Source organism: Salvelinus alpinus, chromosome 3, assembly GCF_045679555.1.
Source record: "Salvelinus alpinus chromosome 3, SLU_Salpinus.1, whole genome shotgun sequence".
NCBI classification, from domain to species: Eukaryota; Metazoa; Chordata; class Actinopteri; order Salmoniformes; family Salmonidae; genus Salvelinus; species Salvelinus alpinus.
This window is the reverse complement of record NC_092088.1, coordinates 8,717,877-8,739,772: the sequence shown is the minus strand read 5'-3', so window position 1 is coordinate 8,739,772 and position 21,896 is coordinate 8,717,877. Positions and strand designations below refer to the sequence as shown.

General features: G+C 43.2%; 1 protein-coding gene across 1 annotated transcript in view; it reads left to right on the top strand.

The window, feature by feature from the left end:
- LOC139569968 (uncharacterized protein C6orf118-like) overlaps nucleotides 1-18,409 on the top strand; it is a 33,133-nt gene extending 14,724 nt beyond the window's left edge. Inside the window, exons 8-13 of the mRNA XM_071391373.1 lie at nucleotides 6,730-6,788; nucleotides 6,951-7,042; nucleotides 11,084-11,191; nucleotides 12,705-12,758; nucleotides 16,296-16,357; nucleotides 18,012-18,409. Coding sequence (XP_071247474.1) covers nucleotides 6,730-6,788; nucleotides 6,951-7,042; nucleotides 11,084-11,191; nucleotides 12,705-12,758; nucleotides 16,296-16,357; nucleotides 18,012-18,084 — 448 coding nt within the window. The 3' untranslated portion in view covers nucleotides 18,085-18,409. The remainder of the gene's footprint in view (nucleotides 1-6,729; nucleotides 6,789-6,950; nucleotides 7,043-11,083; nucleotides 11,192-12,704; nucleotides 12,759-16,295; nucleotides 16,358-18,011) is intronic.
- The last annotated feature ends 3,487 nt before the right edge of the window (nucleotides 18,410-21,896 follow it).

Below are 21,896 nucleotides of genomic sequence, written 5' to 3'. Positions count from 1 at the left end.
ATCGCGAGATCTTGGCCAACAACCTCCTTCCCTCAGTAAGAGCATTGAAGATGGGTCGTGGCTGGGTCTTCCAGCATGACAACGACCCGAAACACACAGCCAGGGCAACTAAGGAGTGGCTCCGTAAGAAGCATTTCAAGGTCCTGGAGTGGCCTAGACAGTCTCCAGACCTGAACCCAATAGAAAATCTTTGGAGGGAGCTGAAAGTCCGTATTGCCCAGCGACAGCCCCGAAACCTGAAGGATCTGGAGAAGGTCTGTATGGAGGAGTGGGCCAAAATCCCTGCTGCAGTGTGTGCAAACCTGGTCAAGAACTACAGGAAACGTATGAACTCTGTAATTGCAAACAAAGGTTTCTGTACCAAATATTAAGTTCTGCTTTTCTGATGTATCAAATACTTATGTCATGCAATAAAATGCAAATTAAATACTTAAAAATTATACAATGTGATTTTCTGGATTTTTGTTTTAGATTCTGTCTCTCACAGTTGAAGTGTACTATGATAAAAATGACAGACCTCTACATGCTTTGTAAGTAGGAAAACCTGCAAAATCGGCGGTGTATCAAATACTTGTTCTCCCCACTGTATATATATATACAGTGGGGAGAACAAGTATTTGATACACTGACGATTTTGCAGGTTTTCCTACTTACAAAGCATGTAGAGGTCTGTAATTTTTATCATAGGTACACTTCAACTGTGAGAGAAGGAATCTAAAACAAAAATCCAGAAAATCACATTGTATGATTTTTAAGTAATTAATTTGCATTTTATTGCATGACATAAGTATTTGATACATCAGAAAAGCAGAACTGAATATTTGGTACAGAAACCTTAGTTTGCAATTACAGAGATCATACGTTTCCTGTAGTTCTTGACCAGGTTTGCACACACTGCAGCAGGGATTTTGGCCCACTCCTCCATACAGACCTTCTCCAGATCCTTCAGGTTTCGGGGCTGTCGCTGGGCAATACGGACTTTCGGCTCCCTCCAAAGATTTTCTATTGGGTTCAGGTCTGGAGACTGGCTAGGCCACTCCAGGACCTTGAGATGCTTCTTACGGAGCCACTCCTTAGTTGCCCTGGCTGTGTGTTTCGGGTCGTTGTCATGCTGGAAGACCCAGCCACGACCCATCTTCAATGCTCTTACTGAGGGAAGGAGGTTGTTGGTCAAGATCTCGCGATACATGGCCCCATCCATCCTCCCCTCAATACGGTGCAGTCGTCCTGTCCCCTTTGCAGAAAAGCATCCCCAAAGAATGATGTTTCCACCTCCATGCTTCACGGTTGGGATGGTGTTCTTGGGGTTGTACTCATCCTTCTATTCCTCCAAACACGGCGAGTGGAGTTTAGAGCAAAAAGCTCTATTTTTGTCTCATCAGACCACATGACCTTCTCCCATTCCTCCTCTGGATCATCCAGATGGTCATTGGCAAACTTCAGACGGGCCTGGACATGCGCTGGCTTGAGCAGGGGGACCTTGCGTGCGCTGCAGGATTTTAATCCATGACGGCGTAGTGTGTTACTAATGGTTTTCTTTGAGACTGTGGTCCCAGCTCTCTTCAGGTCATTGACCAGGTCCTGCCGTGTAGTTCTGGGCTGATGCCTCACATTCCTCATGATCATTGATGCCCCACGAGGTGAGATCTTGCATGGAGCCCCAGACCGAGGGTGATTGACCGTCATCTTGAACTTCTTCCATTTTCTAATAATTGTGCCAACAGTTGTTGCCTTCTCACCAAGCTGCTTGCCTATTGTCCTGTAGCCCATCCCAGCCTTGTACAGGTCTACAATTTATCCCTGATGTCCTTACACAGCTCTCTGGTCTTGGCCATTGTGGAGAGGTTGGAGTCTGTTTGATTGAGTGTGTGGACAGGTGTCTTTTATACAGGTAACGAGTTCAAACAGGTGCAGTTAATACAGGTAATGAGTGGAGAACAGGAGGGCTTCTTAAAGAAAAACTAACAGGTCTGTGAGAGCCGGAATTCTTACTGGTTGGTAGGTGATCAAATACTTATGTCATGCAATAAAATGCAAATTAATTACTTAAAAATTATACAATGTGATTTTCTGGATTTTTGTTTTAGATTCCGTCTCTCACAGTTGAAGTGTACCTATGATAAAAATGACAGACCTCTACATGCTTTGTAAGTAGGAAAACCTGCAAAATCGGCAGTGTATCAAATACTTGTTCTCCCCACTGTATATATATATATATATATATATATATATATATACAGTGAGGGAATGGATATATATATATATATATACAGTGAGGGAATGGATATATATATATATATATATACAGTGAGGGAATGGATATATATATATATATATATATATATATACAGTGAGGGAATGGATATATATATATATATATACAGTGAGGGAATGGATATATATATATACAGTGAGGGACTGGATATATATATATATACAGTGAGGGAATGGATATATATATATATATACAGTGAGGGAATGGATATATATATATACAGTGAGGGAAAAAAGTATTTGATCCCCTGCTGATTTTGTACGTTTGCCCACTGACAAAGAAATGATCAGTCTATAATTTTAAAGGTAGGTTTATTTGAACAGTGAGAGACAGAATAACAACAACAAAAATCCAGAAAAACGCACGTCAAAAATGTTATAAATTGATTTGCATTTTAATGAGGGAAATAAGTATTTGACCCCCTCTCAATCAGAAAGATTTCTGGCTCCCAGGTGTCTTTTATACAGGTAACGAGCTGAGATTAGGAGCACACTCTTAAAGGGAGTGCTCCTAATCTCAGTTTGTTACCTGTATAAAAAGACACCTGTCCACAGTAGCAATCAATCAATCAGATTCCAAACTCTCCACCATGGCTAAGACCAAAGAGCTCTCCAAGGATGTCAGGGACAAGATTGTAGACCTACACAAGGCTGGAATGGGCTACAAGACCATCGCCAAGCAGCTTGGTGAGAAGGTGACAACAGTTGGTGCGATTGTTCGCAAATGGAAGAAACACAAAAGAACTGTCAATCTCCCTCGTTCTGGGGCTCCATGCAAGATCTCACCTCGTGGAGTTGCAATGATCATGAGAACGGTGAGGAATCAGCCCAGAACTACACGGGAGGATCTTGTCAATGATCTCAAGGCAGCTGGGACCATAGTCACCAAGAAAACAATCGGTAACAGACTACGCCGTGAAGGACTGAAATCCTGCAGCGCCCGCAAGGTCCCCCTGCTCAAGAAAGCACATATACATGCCCGTCTGAAGTTTGCCAATGAACATCTGAATGATTCAGAGGACAACTGGGTGAAAGTGTTGTGGTCAGATGAGACCAAAATGGAGCTCTTTGGCATCAACTCAACTCGCCGTGTTTGGAGGAGGAATGCTGCCTATGACCCCAAGAACACCATCCCCACCGTCAAACATGGAGGTGGAAACATTATGCTTTGGGGGGGGGGGGGGTTCTGCTAAGGGGACAGGACAACTTCACAGCATCAAAGGGACGATGGACGGGGCCATGTACCATCAAATCTTGGGTGAGAACCTCCTTCCCTCAGCCAGGGCATTGAAAATGGGTCGTGGATGGGTATTCCAGCATGACAATGACCCAAAACACACGGCCAAGGTAACAAAGGAGTGGCTCAAGAAGAAGCACATTAAGGTCCTGGAGTGGCCTAGCCAGTCTCCAGACCTTAATCCCATAGAAAATCTGTGGAGGGAGCTGAAGGTTCGAGTTGCCAAACGTCAGCCTCGAAACCTTAATGACTTGGAGAAGATCTGCAAAAAGGAGTGGGACAAAATCCCTCCTGAGATGTGCAAACCTGGTGGCCAACTACAAGAAACGTCTGACCTCTGGGATTGCCAACAAGGGTTTTGACACCAAGTACTAAGTCATGTTTTGCAGAGGGGTCAAATACTTATTTCCCTCATTAAAATGCAAATCAATTTATAACATTTTTGACATGCGTTTTTCTGGATTTTTTTTGTTGTTATTCTGTCTCTCACTGTTCAAATAAACCTACCATTAAAATTATAGACTGATCATTTCTTTGTCAGTGGGCAAACGTACAAAATCAGCAGGGGATCAAATACTTTCCCCCCTCACTGTATATATACTGGAATACATCGTACTAGGGTCTAAATTCAATCCGTAGCGTAGAAGATCGTCATGGTAGCACAATTTAAATTTAAAGAGTAGGTAGCGTAAACGTAACCACTTGTAACATTATGGATTTGCATTAGTATACACATCAAAGGTACACTTCACATCTCTATTTTTCGAGTTATTGCACAAAACCAATCAGAATGCCAAAGTCATGCCGGAAAATGTCTTAGCGGGGTGTGGCGTAATATGGAGGATCCTGCAAAGCCAGCCTATTCCCTATAATGTAAACTCTAACAGAAATAACTTCAAATGTACAACTTCAAATTAAACCAAATCATTTGCACTCATGACTACTGGTTTCAATAACATTTTCTGACAACGTACAAGTAAATATTTTATGAATTTATTGTTGCAAATCACTAGCCTGCTAAAGTTAGCCCTACCAGCCTGCAAACGTTAGGTTAGCTCTGCATGAGTCAGCCAGTTGCTATCAACACCTAGCTTACAGCTCAATTAAAGTAAACCAATGTTTTGGAAATACATAACACCATTCTAACCAGTTATCAAATAATGTTAACTACCGGTATATGCAGTTATCTTAGCCAGCAAGCCAGCCAGCTAAAGTTAGTAAGTTTAGCCAACTAGCCCAGCTAGCCAACCACTACGGTCGACATGGCTAAGTAGTAAGCCAGAGAACAACACTAACTAGTCTAGCACAGGCAGGAACCCACAGAACATAACAACAACAAAAAGACAGCAGATATAAAGTAGAGAGAGCGGAGACTTACCGATTGACGGCTGAGTTAGCTACCAAAGAAGGGCCAAGGAGAGAGAAGCTTCAGAGGCACCTGCCAGGGGAGAGTAAGCTAATCCAATAGCAATATAGTAAGGTAAATCCACAGTAGATATATTGCAGAGGCGCATTGAGCACAGGAGACGACGGGGAAGAGTTAACAATAAGACAGGAGGTTCAGGGTATAGGAGGAGAAGAGTCAACATTAAGACAGAGGGGGTTCAGGGTATAGGAGGAGACGAGGAGAAGAGTCAACATTAAGACAGAGGGGGTTCAGGGTATAGGAGGAGACGAGGAGAAGAGTCAACATTAAGACAGAGGGGGTTCAGGGTATAGGAGGAGACGAGGAGAAGAGTCAACATTAAGACAGAGGGGGTACAGGGTATAGGAGGAGACGAGGAGAAGAGTCAACATTAAGACAGAGGGGGTACAGGGTATAGGAGGAGACGAGGAGAAGAGTCAACATTAAGACAGAGGGGGTTCAGGGTATAGGAGGAGACGAGGAGAAGAGTCAACAATAAGACAGAGGGGGTTCAGGGTATAGGAGAAGACGAGGAGAAGAGTCAACATTAAGACAGAGGGGGTTCAGGGTATAGGAGGAGAAGAGGAGAGTCAACAATAAGACGGAGGGGGTTCAGGGTATAGGAGGAGAAGAGTCAACATTAAGCCAGAGGGGGTTCAGGGTATAGGAGGAGACGAGGAGAGTCAACAATAAGACAGAGGGGTTCAGGGTATAGGAGGAGACGAGGAGAAGAGTCAACATTAAGACAGAGGGGGTTCAGGGTATAGGAGGAGAAGAGGAGAGTCAACAATAAGACAGAGGGGGTTCAGGGTATAGGAGGAGACGAGGAGAGTCAACATTAAGACAGAGGGGGTTCAGGGTATAGGAGGAGAAGAGGAGAGTCAACAATAAGAGGGTGATTGGAGGAAGGCTCCAGGCAGATGGAAATGATCACAACGACACAGTGAGTCAGCTACTGTAGCGCACTAGTACTGAGACAAGGTTGAAAAACTCTGGTAGCCTACTTCATGGAGATCATGCGGCCCCCACGTGTGGGGAATCTGATTGGTTGTTTACGTCATACCTCCTCGTGATTGATAGATTGTAGTTCACCACTGCCAACATTCGGTCTGCATGGCTAGTGGCTAACGTCAGCCAGCTTGAGAAAGTTAACGCAGAGTAGATTGTCCGTATGACTTTGAGAAATAGTGCATTGTGGGTAGTTTCGAAAGTATCCAGAAACAATTTAATAAATATGTTTAAAAAAACTAAAACATACTGTAACTATGCTTGTAGTTATAGGTAACCAGATCGTGAATACAACTAAGTTACTAAGTCTTTGACCACACTGTGTTGTTACTTTGGTCAGTAAAAACTCATGCTTCCTACCAATGGTCCCTCTAAACTGCGTGTGCAGGCGTGCAGCTCCCCCGGTACTCGTGCAGAGAACCACTAGATTGAACTTCACTCAACTTTCTCAAGTCCCCCCCCCCTCCCTTTAGTTAACACTATCAGATTTTCTCTTTTTCCCAGTCTACTTGAATGCGTGAAAATTTATTTTAAATATCTATCCCTCTAGAACGCGGATCTTCCGCGCTGTGGATTGAATCTAGTTACAGTAGTGGTGGTCAACGGTGATGTTATACAAATACTTTGCTTTTGTTCAAAACATAGAATAAAAAAACTTTTATTCCAAAAACTTGTATTGAATTCGTAGTTTTGAAATGTATTGATTTCTTTTGTAAAGTATATTGAGAACTTGTGTGATAATGCACTTTGACAAAAATGCACTTTGACAAAATTTTTAATTTGATTGTATTCTCTGTTTCCCCAGAGTCAGGAATCAGTTTCAGAACGGACGTGACAGAGTCATGGAGATCCCAGAGGATACAGGTTGATTGATTGATTGTTTAGTTGATGTATTGCTGTGTTGTTTTTATTATTGTTGATTGATTGATTGAATGGCTTGCTTGATTAATAATTAATTGGCTTAATTGATTGGTTTGTTTGATGTATTGGAATGTATTGATTCATTGGTTGATTGATTGATGCCAGGGCTCCGTAAGGAGACCACCCTGCCAGGTCTGATGAACCCAGGTGAAGGGGCGGTCTCCTTTATAGATCGTGTCCAGCCTAAGAGACGTCAGGTATGGAACATAACATACATAATATATATATATATATATATATATTTTTTTTAAATATATATATATTTTAAAATACATTTTAAGCTCAATTTCGACAGATAACAAATGACAGGTGGGGATACAGCGATGGAGAGACGCTGGGGAGTGGCATGTGTGCTGAGAGTGGGGAGCGTTACCACTGGGCCACGGTTCTGTTAACTATCAGGTCCTCTGTAGCTCAGTCTACACACAGGGCTGTAGTGGTCCTCTGTAGCTCAGTCTACACACAGGGCTGTAGTGGTCCTCTGTAGCTCAGTCTACACACAGGGCTGTAGTGGTCCTCTGTAGCTCAGTCTACACACAGGGCTGTAGTGGTCCTCTGTTGCTCAGTCTACACACAGGGCTGTAGTGGTCCTCTGTAGCTCAGTCTACACACAGGGCTGTAGTGGTCCTCTGTAGCTCAGTCTACACACAGGGCTGTAGTGGTCCTCTGTAGCTCAGTAATATAGTATTGTGCTTGCAACGCCAGGATAGTGAGTTCGATTCTCAGGACCACCCATACGGAAAACATTTATACATGACTGTCAACCAGTTTGGATAGAAGCGTCTGCTACATGGCATGTATTATCAGGTGTGGATCACTGTATGTACTGTACTGTATGTAGTATACTGTATGTACTGTATTTACTGTGTGTACTGTACTGTATGTACTGTATGTACTGTACTGTATGTACCGTTTGTACTGTACTGTGTGTACTGTATGTACTGTATGTACTGTATGTACTGTACTGTATGTACTGTATGTATGTACTGTATGTACTGTATGTACTGTATGTAGTGTATGTACTGTATGTAGTGTACTGTATGTAGTGTACTGTATGTACTGTATGTACTGTATGTAGTGTACTGTATGTACTGTACTGTATGTACTGTATTTAGTGTACTGTATGTACTGTATGTAGTGTACTGTATGTACTGTATGTAGTGTACTGTATGTACTGTATGTACTGTATGTAGTGTACTGTATGTACTGTATGTAGTGTACTGTATGTACTATATGTACTTTACTGTATGTACTGTATGTACTGTACTGTATGTAGTGTACTGTATGTACTGTATGTACTGTATGTACTGTACTGTATGTAGTGTACTGTATGTACTGTACCGTACTGTATGTACTCTATGTACTGTACTGTATGTACTGTCCTGTATGTACTGTACTGTATGTACTGTTCTGTATGTACTGTATGTACTGTACTGTATGTACTGTACTGTATGTACTCTATGTACTGTACTGTATGTACTGTACTGTATGTACTGTTCTGTATGTACTGTTCTGCATGTACTGTACTGTGTGTACTGTTCTGTATGTACTGTATGTACTGTACTGTACGTACTGTATGTACTGTTCTGTATGTACTGTACTGTGTGTACTGGGTATACTGTTCTGTATGTACTTAACTATACGTACTGTATGTACTGTATGTCCTGTACTGTATGTACCGTTTGTACTGTACTGTATGTACTGTACTGCGTGTACTGTTCTGTATGTACTGTATGTACTGTTCTGCATGTACTGTGTGTACTGTACATACTGTATGTACTGTACTGTGTGTACTGTTCTGTATGTACTGTATGTACTGTACTGTGTGTACTGTTCTGTATGTACTGTACTGTGTGTACTGTTCTGTATGTACTGTATGTACCATACTGTATGTACTGTACGTACTGTTCTGTATGTACTGTACGTACTGTACTGTATGTACCGTTTGTACTGTACTGTTTGTACTGTACTGTATGTACTGTATGTACTGTATGTACTGTATGTACTGTACTGTATGTACTGTATGTACTGTACTGTATGTAGTGTACTGTATGTACTGTATGTAGTGTATGTACTGTATGTAGTGTACTGTATGTACTGTATGTTCTTTATGTAGTGTACTGTATGTACTGTATGTAGTGTACTGTATGTAGTGTACTGTATGTACTGTATGTACTGTATGTAGTGTACTGTATGTACTGTACTGTATGTACTGTATTTAGTGTACTGTATGTACTGTATGTAGTGTACTGTATGTACTGTATGTAGTGTACTGTATGTACTGTATGTACTGTATGTAGTGTACTGTATGTACTGTATGTAGTGTACTGTATGTACTATATGTACTTTACTGTATGTACTGTATGTACTGTACTGTATGTAGTGTACTGTATGTACTGTACTATGTACTGTACTGTATGTAGTGTACTGTATGTACTGTATGTACTGTATGTTCTGTACTGTATGTAGTGTACTGTATGTACTGTACTGTACTGTATGTACTCTATGTACTGTACTGTATGTACTGTCCTGTATGTACTGTACTGTATGTACTGTTCTGTATGTACTGTGTGTACTGTTCTGTATGTACTGTATGTACTGTACGTACTGTATGTACTGTTCTGTATGTACTGTACTGTGTGTACTGGGTATACTGTTCTGTATGTACTTAACTATACGTACTGTATGTACTGTATGTCCTGTACTGTATGTACCGTTTGTACTGTACTGTATGTACTGTACTGCGTGTACTGTTCTGTATGTACTGTATGTACTGTTCTGCATGTACTGTGTGTACTGTACATACTGTATGTACTGTACTGTGTGTACTGTTCTGTATGTACTGTATGTACTGTACTGTATGTACTGTACTGTGTGTACTGTTCTGTATGTACTGTACTGTGTGTACTGTTCTGTATGTACTGTATGTACCATACTGTATGTACTGTACGTACTGTTCTGTATGTACTGTATGTACTGTACTGTATGTACTGTATATACTGTACTGTATGTACTGTTCTGTATGTACTGTTCTGTATGTACTGTACTGTACGTACTGTATGTACTGTATGTACCGTATGTACTGTATGTTTTGTACGTACTGTACTGTATGTACTATATGTACTGTATGTAGTGTATGTACTGTATGTAGTGTACTGTATGTACTGTATGTAGTGTACTGTATGTAGTGTACTGTATGTACTGTATGTACTGTATGTACTGTATGTACTGTACTGTATGTACTGTACTGTATGTACTGTATTTAGTGTACTGTATGTACTGTATGTAGTGTACTGTATGTACTGTATGTACTGTATGTAGTGTACTGTATGTACTGTATGTAGTGTACTGTATGTACTATATGTACTTTACTGTATGTACTGTATGTACTGTACTGTATGTACTGTACTGTATGTAGTGTACTGTATGTACTGTACTGTACTGTATGTACTCTATGTACTGTACTGTATGTACTGTCCTGTATGTACTGTACTGTATGTACTGTTCTGTATGTACTGTATGTACTGTACTGTATGTACTGTACTGTATGTACTGTACTGTATGTACTCTATGTACTGTACTGTATGTACTGTACTGTATGTACTGTTCTGTATGTACTGTTCTGCATGTACTGTACTGTGTGTACTGTTCTGTATGTACTGTATGTACTGTACTATACGTACTGTATGTACTGTTCTGTATGTACTGTACTGTGTGTACTGGGTATACTGTTCTGTATGTACTTAACTGTACGTACTGTATGTACTGTATGTCCTGTACTGTATGTACCGTTTGTACTGTACTGTATGTACTGTACTGCGTGTACTGTTCTGTATGTACTGTATGTACTGTTCTGCATGTACTGTGTGTACTGTACATACTGTATGTACTGTACTGTGTGTACTGTTCTGTATGTACTGTACTGTGTGTACTGTTCTGTATGTACTGTATGTACCATACTGTATGTACTGTACTGTATGTACTGTATATACTGTACTGTATGTACTGTTCTGTATGTACTGTTCTGTATGTACTGTACTGTACGTACTGTATGTACTGTATGTACCGTATGTACTGTATGTTTTGTACGTACTGTACTGTATGTACTATATGTACTGCACTGTATGTACTGTATGTGCTGTATGTACTATGTACTGTAGGTACTGTACTGTATGTACTGTATGTAATATGTGCTGTATGTACTATGTACTGTATGTACTATATGTATGTATTATCAGGTGTGGATCGTGTGGGAGGAGGTCCAGCTGCTGCAGAAGGAACTCAAGGAGAAGATGGTGTCCATCATCACCACGGGAGCTACAGAGAGATGCATCAGAGACTCTAAGGTACATACACAAATCAGAGACTAGTCTTAAGAGATATGCAGCAAAGTCCAGGCCCAGATGAGGTATTTAACCAGAGCACCAATAGGGATATCCAACTGGGGGAGCACCAGACGAGGTATTAACTACAGCTCCAATAGGGATATCCAACTGGGGAAGCACCAGACGAGGTATTAACCAATAGGGATATCCAACGGGGGGAGCACCAGACGAGGTATTAACCAATAGGGATATCCAACTGGGGGAGCACCAGACGAGGTATTAACCAATAGGGATATCCAACTGGGGGAGCACCAGACGAGGTATTAACCAATAGGGATATCCAACTGGGGGAGCACCAGACGAGGTATTAACCAATAGGGATATCCAACTGGTGGAGCACCAGACGAGGTATTAACCAATAGGAATATCCAACTGGGGAAGCACCAGACGAGGTATTAACCAATAGGGATATCCAACTGGGGAAGCACCAGACAAGGTATTAACCACAGCTCCAATAGGGATATCCAACTGGGGGAGCACCAGACGAGGTATTAACCACAGCACCAATAGGGATATCCAACTGGAGGAGCACCAGACGAGGTATTAACCACAGCTCCAATAGGGATATCCAACTGGGGAAGCACCAGACGAGGTATTAACCACAGCACCAATAGGGATATCCAACTGGGAGAGCACCAGACGAGGTATTAACCACAGCACCAATAGGGATATCCAACTGGGGGAGCACCAGACGAGGTATTAACTAGAGCACCAATAGGGATATCCAACTGGGGAAGCACCAGACGAGGTATTTAACCAATAGGGATATCCAACTGGGGGAGCACCAGACGAGGTATTAACCACAGCGCCAATAGGGATATCCAACTGGGGGAGCACCAGACGAGGTATTAACCAATAGGGATATCCAACTGGGGGAGCACCAGACGAGGTATTAACCACAGCGCCAATAGGGATATCCAACTGGGGAGCACCAGACGAGGTATTAACCACAGCGCCAATAGGGATATCCAACTGGGGAAGCACCAGACGAGGTATTAACCACAGCTCCAATAGGGATATCCAACTGGGGGAGCTCCTAGTGGCTTAACATAGGCATATAGTTGTTATAGATCCTTGTTGGGTGAAGTGGGTAAAATACTACTGTCAACGTATTTTCAAAGTTATTTAATGTGCCCAGAGATTGACATCTCTTTCCCAGTCAGCCCTCCCTGCCCAATAAAAGCAGCATACACATTTACTCACACGGTAGAATGACGTATCTCTATGATTCACGTTCACAAACACACACACACGTTGGGTAGACTTATGTCCTGCTTTGCTCTCCACGTATGTTATGACCTGCATGCCCTTTGCAAACAGCTTATCATCAGTAATGTACAGACTGACTCCCTTTATCGTAGGGCAGTTCACTGGAGTACTGTGTGTGTGTGTGTGTGTGTGTGTGTGTGTGTGTGTGTGTGTGTGTGTGTGTGTGTGTGTGTGTGTGTGTGTGTGTGTGTGTTATCTCCTGCAGGGAGAGATCATGAGACTACTGGCCTCAAATGAACGCTTCAGAAGCACCAACAAGGCAAGCCGTTTAGTACTTTGACCCAGTTGAAATATTATCATATTTTTCTTTGACTGTATGTACTGTGCTGTATGTACTGTACTGTGTGTGCTATATGTACTGTACTGTGTGTGCTATATGTACTGTGTGTGCTATATGTACTGTGCTGTATGTACTGTACTGTGTGTGCTATATGTACTGTGCTGTATGTACTGTACTGTGTGTGCTATATGTACTGTACTGTGTGTGCTATATGTACTGTGTGTGCTGTATGTACTGTACTGTGTGTGCTATATGTACTGTGTGTGCTATATGTACTGTGTGTGCTATATGTACTGTACTGTGTGTGCGGTATGTACTGTACTGTGTGTGCTGTATGTACTGTACTGTGTGTGCTATATGTACTGTAGGTGCTATATGTACTGTACTGTGTGTGCTATATGTACTGTGCTGTATGTGCTATATGTACTGTGTGTGCTATATGTACTGTGTGTGCTATATGTACTGTACTGTGTGTGCGGTATGTACTGTACTGTGTGTACTATATGTACTGTACTGTGTGTGCTGTATGTACTGTATTGTGTGTGCTGTATGTACTGTACTGTGTGTGTTATATGTACTGTACTGTGTGTGCTATATGTACTGTGCTGTATGTACTGTACTGTGTGTGCTATATGTACTGTGCTGTATGTGCTATATGTACTGTGTGTGCTATATGTACTGTGTGTGCTATATGTACTGTACTGTGTTTGCGGTATGTACTGTACTGTGTGTGCTATATGTACTGTACTGTGTGTGCTGTATGTACTGTACTGTGTGTGCTATATGTACTGTACTGTGTGTGCTATATGTACTGTGCTGTATGTACTGTACTGTGTGTGCTATATGTACTGTGCTGTATGTACTGTACTGTGTGTGCTATATGTACTGTACTGTGTGTGCTATATGTACTGTGTGTGCTGTATGTACTGTGCTGTGTGTGCTATATGTACTGTGTGTGCTGTATGTACTGTGCTGTGTGTGCTGTATGTACTGTACTGTGTGTGCTGTATGTACTGTACTGTGTGTGCTATATGTACTCTGTGTAGGTGGACCAATAGTCAGAGATGATAATGTACCAATATATTTCAAAACACTACACTACAATACACTACACTACACTACACTAAACTACAATAAACTACACTACACTACAATACAATACACTACACTACACTGCAATACACTGGCCACCCCTCATGCCTGGTTCCCCCCCTCAGGCCTGGTTCCACCCCCTCAGGCCTGGTTACACCCCCTCAGGCCTGGTACACCCCCTCAGGCCTGGTTACACCCCTCAGTATGTACTGTACTGTGTGTGCGGTATGTACTGTACTGTGTGTGCTATATGTACTGTACTGTGTGTGCTGTATGTACTGTACTGTGTGTGCTATATGTACTGTACTGTGTGTGCTATATGTACTGTGCTGTATGTACTGTACTGTGTGTGCTATATGTACTGTGCTGTATGTACTGTACTGTGTGTGCTATATGTACTGTACTGTGTGTGCTATATGTACTGTGTGTGCTGTATGTACTGTGCTGTGTGTGCTATATGTACTGTGTGTGCTGTATGTACTGTGCTGTGTGTGCTGTATGTACTGTACTGTGTGTGCTGGATGTACTGTACTGTGTGTGCTATATGTACTCTGTGTAGGTGGACCAATAGTCAGAGATGATAATGTACCAATATATTTCAATACACTACACTACAATACACTACACTACACTACACTAAACTACAATAAACTACACTACACTACAATACAATACACTACACTGCAATACACTGGCCACCCCTCATGCCTGGTTCCCCCCCTCAGGCCTGGTTCCACCCCCTCAGGCCTGGTTACACCCCTCAGGCCTGGTTCCACCCCCTCATGCCTGGTTCCCCCCCTCAGGCCTGGTTCCACCCCCTCAGGCCTGGTTACACCCCCTCAGGCCTGGTTCCACCCCTCAGGCCTGGTTACACCCCTCAGGCCTGGTTCCACCCCCCCCCCCCCAGGCCTGGTTCCACCCCCTCAGGTCTGGTTCCACCCCCTCAGGTCTGGTTCCACCCCCTCAAGCCTGGTTCCACCCCTTAGGCCTGGTTACACCCCCTCAAGCCTGGTTACACCCCTCAAGCCTGGTTCCACCCCCCTCAGGCCTGGTTCCACCCCCTCAGGCCTGGTTCCACCCCTTAGGCCTGGTTACACCCCCTCAAGCCTGGTTACACCCCTCAGGCCTGGTTACACCCCCTCAAGCCTGGTTCCACCCCCCTCAGGCCTGGTTCCACCCCCTCAGGCCTGGTTACACCCCCTCAAGCCTGGTTCCACCCCCTCAGGCCTGGTTCCACCCCTCAAGCCTGGTTACACCCCCCTCAGGCCTGGTTACACCCCCTCAGGCCTGGTTACACCCCCTCAAGCCTGGTTCTACCCCTCAGGCCTGGTTATACCCCCTCAAGCCTGGTTCCACCCCTCAGGCCTGGTTCCACCCCTCAGGCCTGGTTACACCCCCTCAAGCCTGGTTACACCCCCTCAAGCCTGGTTACACCCCCTCAAGCCTGGTTCCACCCCTCAGGCCTGGTTCCACCCCCTAAGGCCTGGTTCCACCCCCTCGGGCCTGGTTCCACCCCCTCGGGCCTGGTTCCACCCCCTCAGGCCTGGTTCCACCCCTCAGGCCTGGTTCCACCCCCTCAGGCCTGGTTACACCCCCTCAAGCCTGGTTACACCCCTCAGGCCTGGTTACACCCCCTCAGGCCTGGTTACACCCCCTCAAGCCTGGTTACACCCCTCAGGCCTGGTTACACCCCCTCAAGCCTGGTTCCACCCCCTCAGGCCTGGTTCCACCCCTCAAGCCTGGTTCCACCCCTCAGGCCTGGTTCCACCCCCTCAGGCCTGGTTACACCCCCTCAAGCCTGGTTACACCCCCTCAAGCCTGGTTACACCCCTCAGGCCTGGTTACACCCCCTCAGGCCTGGTTACACCCCCTCAAGCCTGGTTACACCCCTCAGCCTGGTTACACCCCCTCAAGCCTGGTTCCACCCCCTCAGGCCTGGTTCCACCCCTCAAGCCTGGTTCCACCCCTCAGGCCTGGTTACACCCCCTCAAGCCTGGTTCCACCCCCTCAAGCCTGGTTCCACCCCCTCAAGCCTGGTTCCACCCCCTCAAGCCTGGTTACACCCCCTCAAGCCTGGTTCCACCCCCTCAGGCCTGGTTCCACCCCTTCAGGCCTGGTTCCACCCCTCAGATCTGGTTCCCCCCCTCAGGCCTGGTTCCTCTTTAGGTTTCTATGGAGTTTTTCCTAGCCACTGTGCTTCTGCCTCTGCATTGCTTGCTTTTTGGGGTTTTAGGATGGGTTTCTGTAGAGCTCTTTGGGGTTTTAGGATGGGTTTCTGTAGAGCTCTTTGGGGTTTTAGGATGGGTTTCTGTAGAGCTCTTTGAGGTTTTAGGATGGGTTTCTGTAAATAAAATACATTTGATTTAAATTGTGTTGAATATACAATGCATTTTCTATACTCATTGGTCTCACTGTGTCTTGAAGGATCTGGAAAGCAACCTCAACATGATCCTGAACAGAGTGAGAACAAGCGAGGATGTGAAAGCGTACGTATCTTCATTTTAAGACTGTAACCAATCTCACTATGTATCTTATGTGTAAATCTGTTGTATGGTTGACACTGTTTTTTGGGGGGGTACAACACAATGTCCCAATTGGGACAGTTAAGATAGTGATTGATTGTTCCCCATCCTCCTCATCCTCATCCTCCTCATCCTCATCATCATCATCCTCATCATCCTCCTCATCCTCCTCATCCTCATCATCCTCCTCATCATCATCCTCCTCATCCTCATCATCCTCATCATCATCCTCCTCATCCTCATCATCATCCTCATCATCCTCCTCATCCTCATCATCCTCCTCATCCTCATCATCCTCCTCCATCCTCATCCTCCTCATCATCCTCATCATCCTCCTCATCCTCATCATCATCCTCATCATCCTCCTCATCCTCATCATCATCCTCATCATCCTCATCATCCTCATCATCCTCCTCATCATCATCCTCATCATCATCCTCCTCCTCATCATCCTCCTCATCATCATCATCCTCATCATCATCCTCATCATCATCCTCCTCATCCTCATCATCATCATCCTCATCATCATCCTCCTCATCCTCATCATCCTCCTCATCATCATCATTGATTCAGAAATGTTAATAATGTTAATGTGTTGGATTCAGCCTGTTGAAACTTAACATTAACCCCTAACCCTTAACCCTTAACCCCTAACATTAACCCCTTACCCCTAACCCCTGACCCTTAACCCTTAACATTAACCCCTAACCCTTAACCCCTAACATTAACCCCTTACCCCTAACCCTTAACATTAACCCTTAACCCCTTACCCCTGACCCTTAACATTAACCCCTAACCCTTAACATTAACCCCTGGCCCTTAACATTAACCCCTGACCCTTAACATTAACCCTTAAAACCCCTTACCCCTAACCCCTGACCCTTAACATTAACCCCTAACCCTTAACATTAACCCCTGGCCCTTAACATTAACCCCTGACCCTTAACCCTTAACATTAACCCCTAACCCTTAACCCCTAACCCCTAACCCCTTACCCCCTAACCCTTACCCCTTAACCCCTAACCCAGAACCCCTAAACCTTAACCCCTAACCCCTAAACCTTAACCCCTAACCTCTAAACCTTAACCCCTAACCCTTAACCCCAAATCCTTAACCTCTAACCCTTAACCCCTAACCCCTAACCCTTAATCCCTTAACCCCTAACCCTTAACCCCTAAACCCAGAATCCCTAACCCTTAACCCCTATCCCTTAACACATAACCCCTAACCCAGAACCCATAACCCTTAACCCTTAACCCTTAACCCCTGACCCCTAAACCTTAACCCTTAACCCAGAACCACTAACCCAGAACCATACTGTTAGATCTGCCCTGAATATACAGTACACATACCTATTGCTGGCATGGTCCAGGTCTTGTAGCCACAAAGTGTCTCATAGTAGGAGTGCAGATCTAGGATCTGCCCATACAATATTTTTTCCATGATGATCTGAAAGTCGAAGCTGATGCTAGATCAGCACTCCTATTCGATAACGTGTTGTGGATACGGGCCCTGGTCTCTCTTGGCAAATTATATGACTAAATAAAGGTTGACCTAAATTATTAGCAGAGGAATTCTTTCTCTCACCGTTGGCTCTGTGATCTGGTTCTATTCACAGGGAGGTGCAGGACAAAATATGGACCGCCCTGCGACACGAGGACGACAGAACGCAACCGCTAGTAAATGAATAGCGTTTGGAACAGTACCTCCTTTTGTCCACTAGGGGGTACTCTTTAACAAGCTGATCTGAAGACCATAACTAGATATATAATGGAAGACAGGATATTTACTCATTCGCCAAGCTTCACATCACTTGTAATAATTGTTATTCGAGCTGACATTAAAATATCTCTGATTGGCAACAGAAGTACGATGGCATTAGTTACAACAGCAACAACCACACATTCAAATGTAGTCCTTACAAGAGTCAATGGTACTGTAATGACATCATTTAAGTATCTTATTTGACTTATCAGACTGTGTTAATAGTGTTTTAACAATAAAGATATAATTGAGGCTTTTGTTAAATGTAGTGATGATTATAGTAAATATGGCTTTGATGTCATACAAGCAAACCATACAACCGCCGGTCCAAATAAATAGTGCCGTGATTTGATTGTTTATCCTTTTACTATATAAATGTGGGTCCACTCCCTTGGCTCCCACCATAGTCTGTCCTTCCAGTCTAGACCTGTCCACGTCATCACACCTATCATCACCTGCAGCCTACTGCTGTACACACCACACAAACACACACACAGATCCATCTTCTCCACATAGGCAGTATTTTGACATACTGTTCTGTTGCCAAAGGTCTACTATCTGATATTCTGTCACAAAAGATTGTAGATTCTAGACCAGGGCACTCCGGCACCTGTTCCTGGAGAGAGACCCTCCTGTAGGTTTTAACTCCAACCCTGTTCCTGGAGAGAGACCCTCCTGTAGGTTTTAACTCCAACCCTGTTCCTGGAGAGAGACCCTCCTGTAGGTTTTAACTCCAACCCTGTTCCTGGAGAGCTACCCTCCTGTAGGTTTTAACTCCAACCCTGTTCCTGGAGAGCTACCCTCCTGTAGGTTTTAACTCCAACCCTGTTCCTGGAGAGAAACCCTCCTGTAGGTTTTAACTCCAACCCTGTTCCTGGAGAGCTACCCTCCTGTAGGTTTTAACTCCAACCCTGTTCCTGGAGAGCTACCCTCCTGTAGGTTTTAACTCCAACCCTGTTCCTGGAGAGATACCCTCTTGTAGGTTTTAACTCCAACCCTGTCCCTGGAGAGATACCCTCCTGTAGGTTTTAACTCCAACCCTGTTCCTGGAGAGAAACCCTCCTGTAGGTTTTAACTCCAACCCTGTTCCTGGAGAGCTACCCTCCTGTAGGTTTTAACTCCAACCCTGTTCCTGGAGAGACACCCTCCTGTAGGTTTTAACTCCAACCCTGTTCCTGGAGAGAAACCCTCCTGTAGGTTTTAACTCCAACCCTGTCCCTGGAGAGAAACCCTCCTGTAGGTTTTAACTCCAACCCTGTTCCTGGAGAGAAACCCTCCTGTAGGTTTTAACTCCAACCCTGTTCCTGGAGAGACGCCCTCATGTAGGTTTTAACTCCAACCCTGTTCCTGGAGAGATACCCTCATGTAGGTTTTAACTCCAACCCTGTTCCTGGAGAGACGCCCTCATGTAGGTTTTAACTCCAACCCTGTCCCTGGAGAGATACCCTCCTGTAGGTTTTAACTCCAACCCTGTTCCTGGAGAGATACCCTCATGTAGGTTTTAACTCCATGTCATTTCAACAAAATAATTCAACAAAATAATAAAATGTGATGACGATGAATCAATGTGGGAAACTTTTTGTCTTTTTTTCACCCAACTTTTGACCTAAATCCAATGACTTGGTGAGATTGTTTGTTGATGTCAAATTGAATTCACGTTAGATGACAAACTCAACCAAATGTTTTATCAAAACTAGACGTTGAACTGAAGTCTGTGCCCAGTGGGCTTTATCTAGACCAAATGAGGTACTTGTTGGCAGTGATACTAATGACTAAACTGCGACTCAGAGTAACTGATTGTATCAGTATCTCCGTATTCCACAATGAGGTCTGTACTGCAAACAAGGGTAATATATATAGTGCATTACTTTTCATCAGGGCGCATAGGGCTCTGGTCAAAATTAGTGCACTATATAGGGAATAGGGTGCCCTTTGTGACGTAGCAGAGAGTAGCGATAATGGGATACTGTTTCAAGCAGGAACATGAGCATAACTCTCAATAAACACCAGATGGCAGCAGAGAGACGTGATCTATCACAATGTTGGAATGGGTTTATTATTGGATTTTATAAACATGTTGACAAACTCATTTCCCCTTGGGGGTTAATAAGGTATCATCTCGTTTCAGTCATTTGCTTGTTTGAGATATTGTGTTACATGTCATTAGGGATGGAATTTCAGGACTTTGGTCACTGGACTGCCGGGCTAGTAGACTGTGATTTCTATTAGCCCGGGTAAAATTCGCCCCAAAAATCTGTGCCTTGCGATGTTTGAAAAGGGCTATCTTATTTTCCATCCCTGCATATAATATTAATTTCCCATATGAATACAAATAATTGATTGAAATAGTACATATGGAATAAAATACAACTTTACGGAATACCTGAAACCAATCAAATATAGAAATACAATCTAGTCATTCTACCTCTATGTCTCAAATATAGAAATGTAATCTGTTCATTCTACCTCTGTCTCAAATATAGAAATGTAATCTAGTCATTCTACATCTATGTCTCCAATATAGAAATGTAATCTAGTCATTCTACATCTATGTCTGAAATATAGAAATGTAATCTAGTCATTCTACCTCTATGTCTGAAATATAGAAGTGTAATCTAGTCATTCTACATCTATGTCTGAAATAGAGAAATGTAATCTTGTCATTCTACCTCTGTCTCAAATATAGAAATGTAATCTAGTCATTCTACCTCTATGTCTGAAATATAGAAGTGTAATCTAGTCATTCTACATCTATGTCTGAAATATAGAAATGTAATCTAGTCATTCTACATCTATGTCTCAAATATAGAAATGTAATCTAGTCATTCTACCTCTATGTCTGAAATATAGAAATGTAATCTAGTCATTCTACCTCTATGTCTGAAATATAGAAATGTAATCTAGTCATTCTACCTCTGTCTCAAAGACGTTATATATGATTGGCTAATCAGAGACATGATTCTGAGATCACCTTATCACAAATGTGATTTTGTCACTTATAAAGCTACACATTGGAGTCAATGTGATCTTAATTAGTTCACACTGATTAAATGTAAGTGATGAGATTACTTAAAACAAGCATGAAGTCAACAGGAGATAACGGGATCAACAAATAAAGGTGTTATGCACATCCTAAACTTTCTGGGCAAATAAATACACCGTCGCTAAATAATATAAAGACTTGGATTAACCATGGTAACCAATCACCAACGCTTCTCCTCAGTCCTGCTGGACAGTCCACTATACCTCAGCACACACACATCATTACACTGTGTGCAACCATGTTTCCAATCCTCATTCTATATTAATTACGAGTGAAATAGCGGTGGAAACGACTTCATGCGCAAATATTGATAAAATAACGTTTATATCCGGGTAAACTTGGAGTCACGCGATGATATGGTGTGTTCAGTTAGGCTATAGATGATATAAGTTATGATGAACTTCCCAGGGTGGTGAAAGTGCAAGGGGATGCTACTTTCCAATAGAGATTGAGGGTCTTATTCTGGCGACACGATGATCGATGCTTGACAAAAAATATCCATTATCCATAATAACGTCATTATGCAGTGGACTAGCCTACCTACACTGTATCTGTAAACTGTTGGCTAGAGCGCACATGCAGAGACCAGAGTAGGCACATTTGTTATTTAACGCAAGAGTTTGTGACAAAAACTATCGGTAGAGTTGAAAATGTGATGGAAACACATTGAACAATCGATTTTTATTCGGTACATGA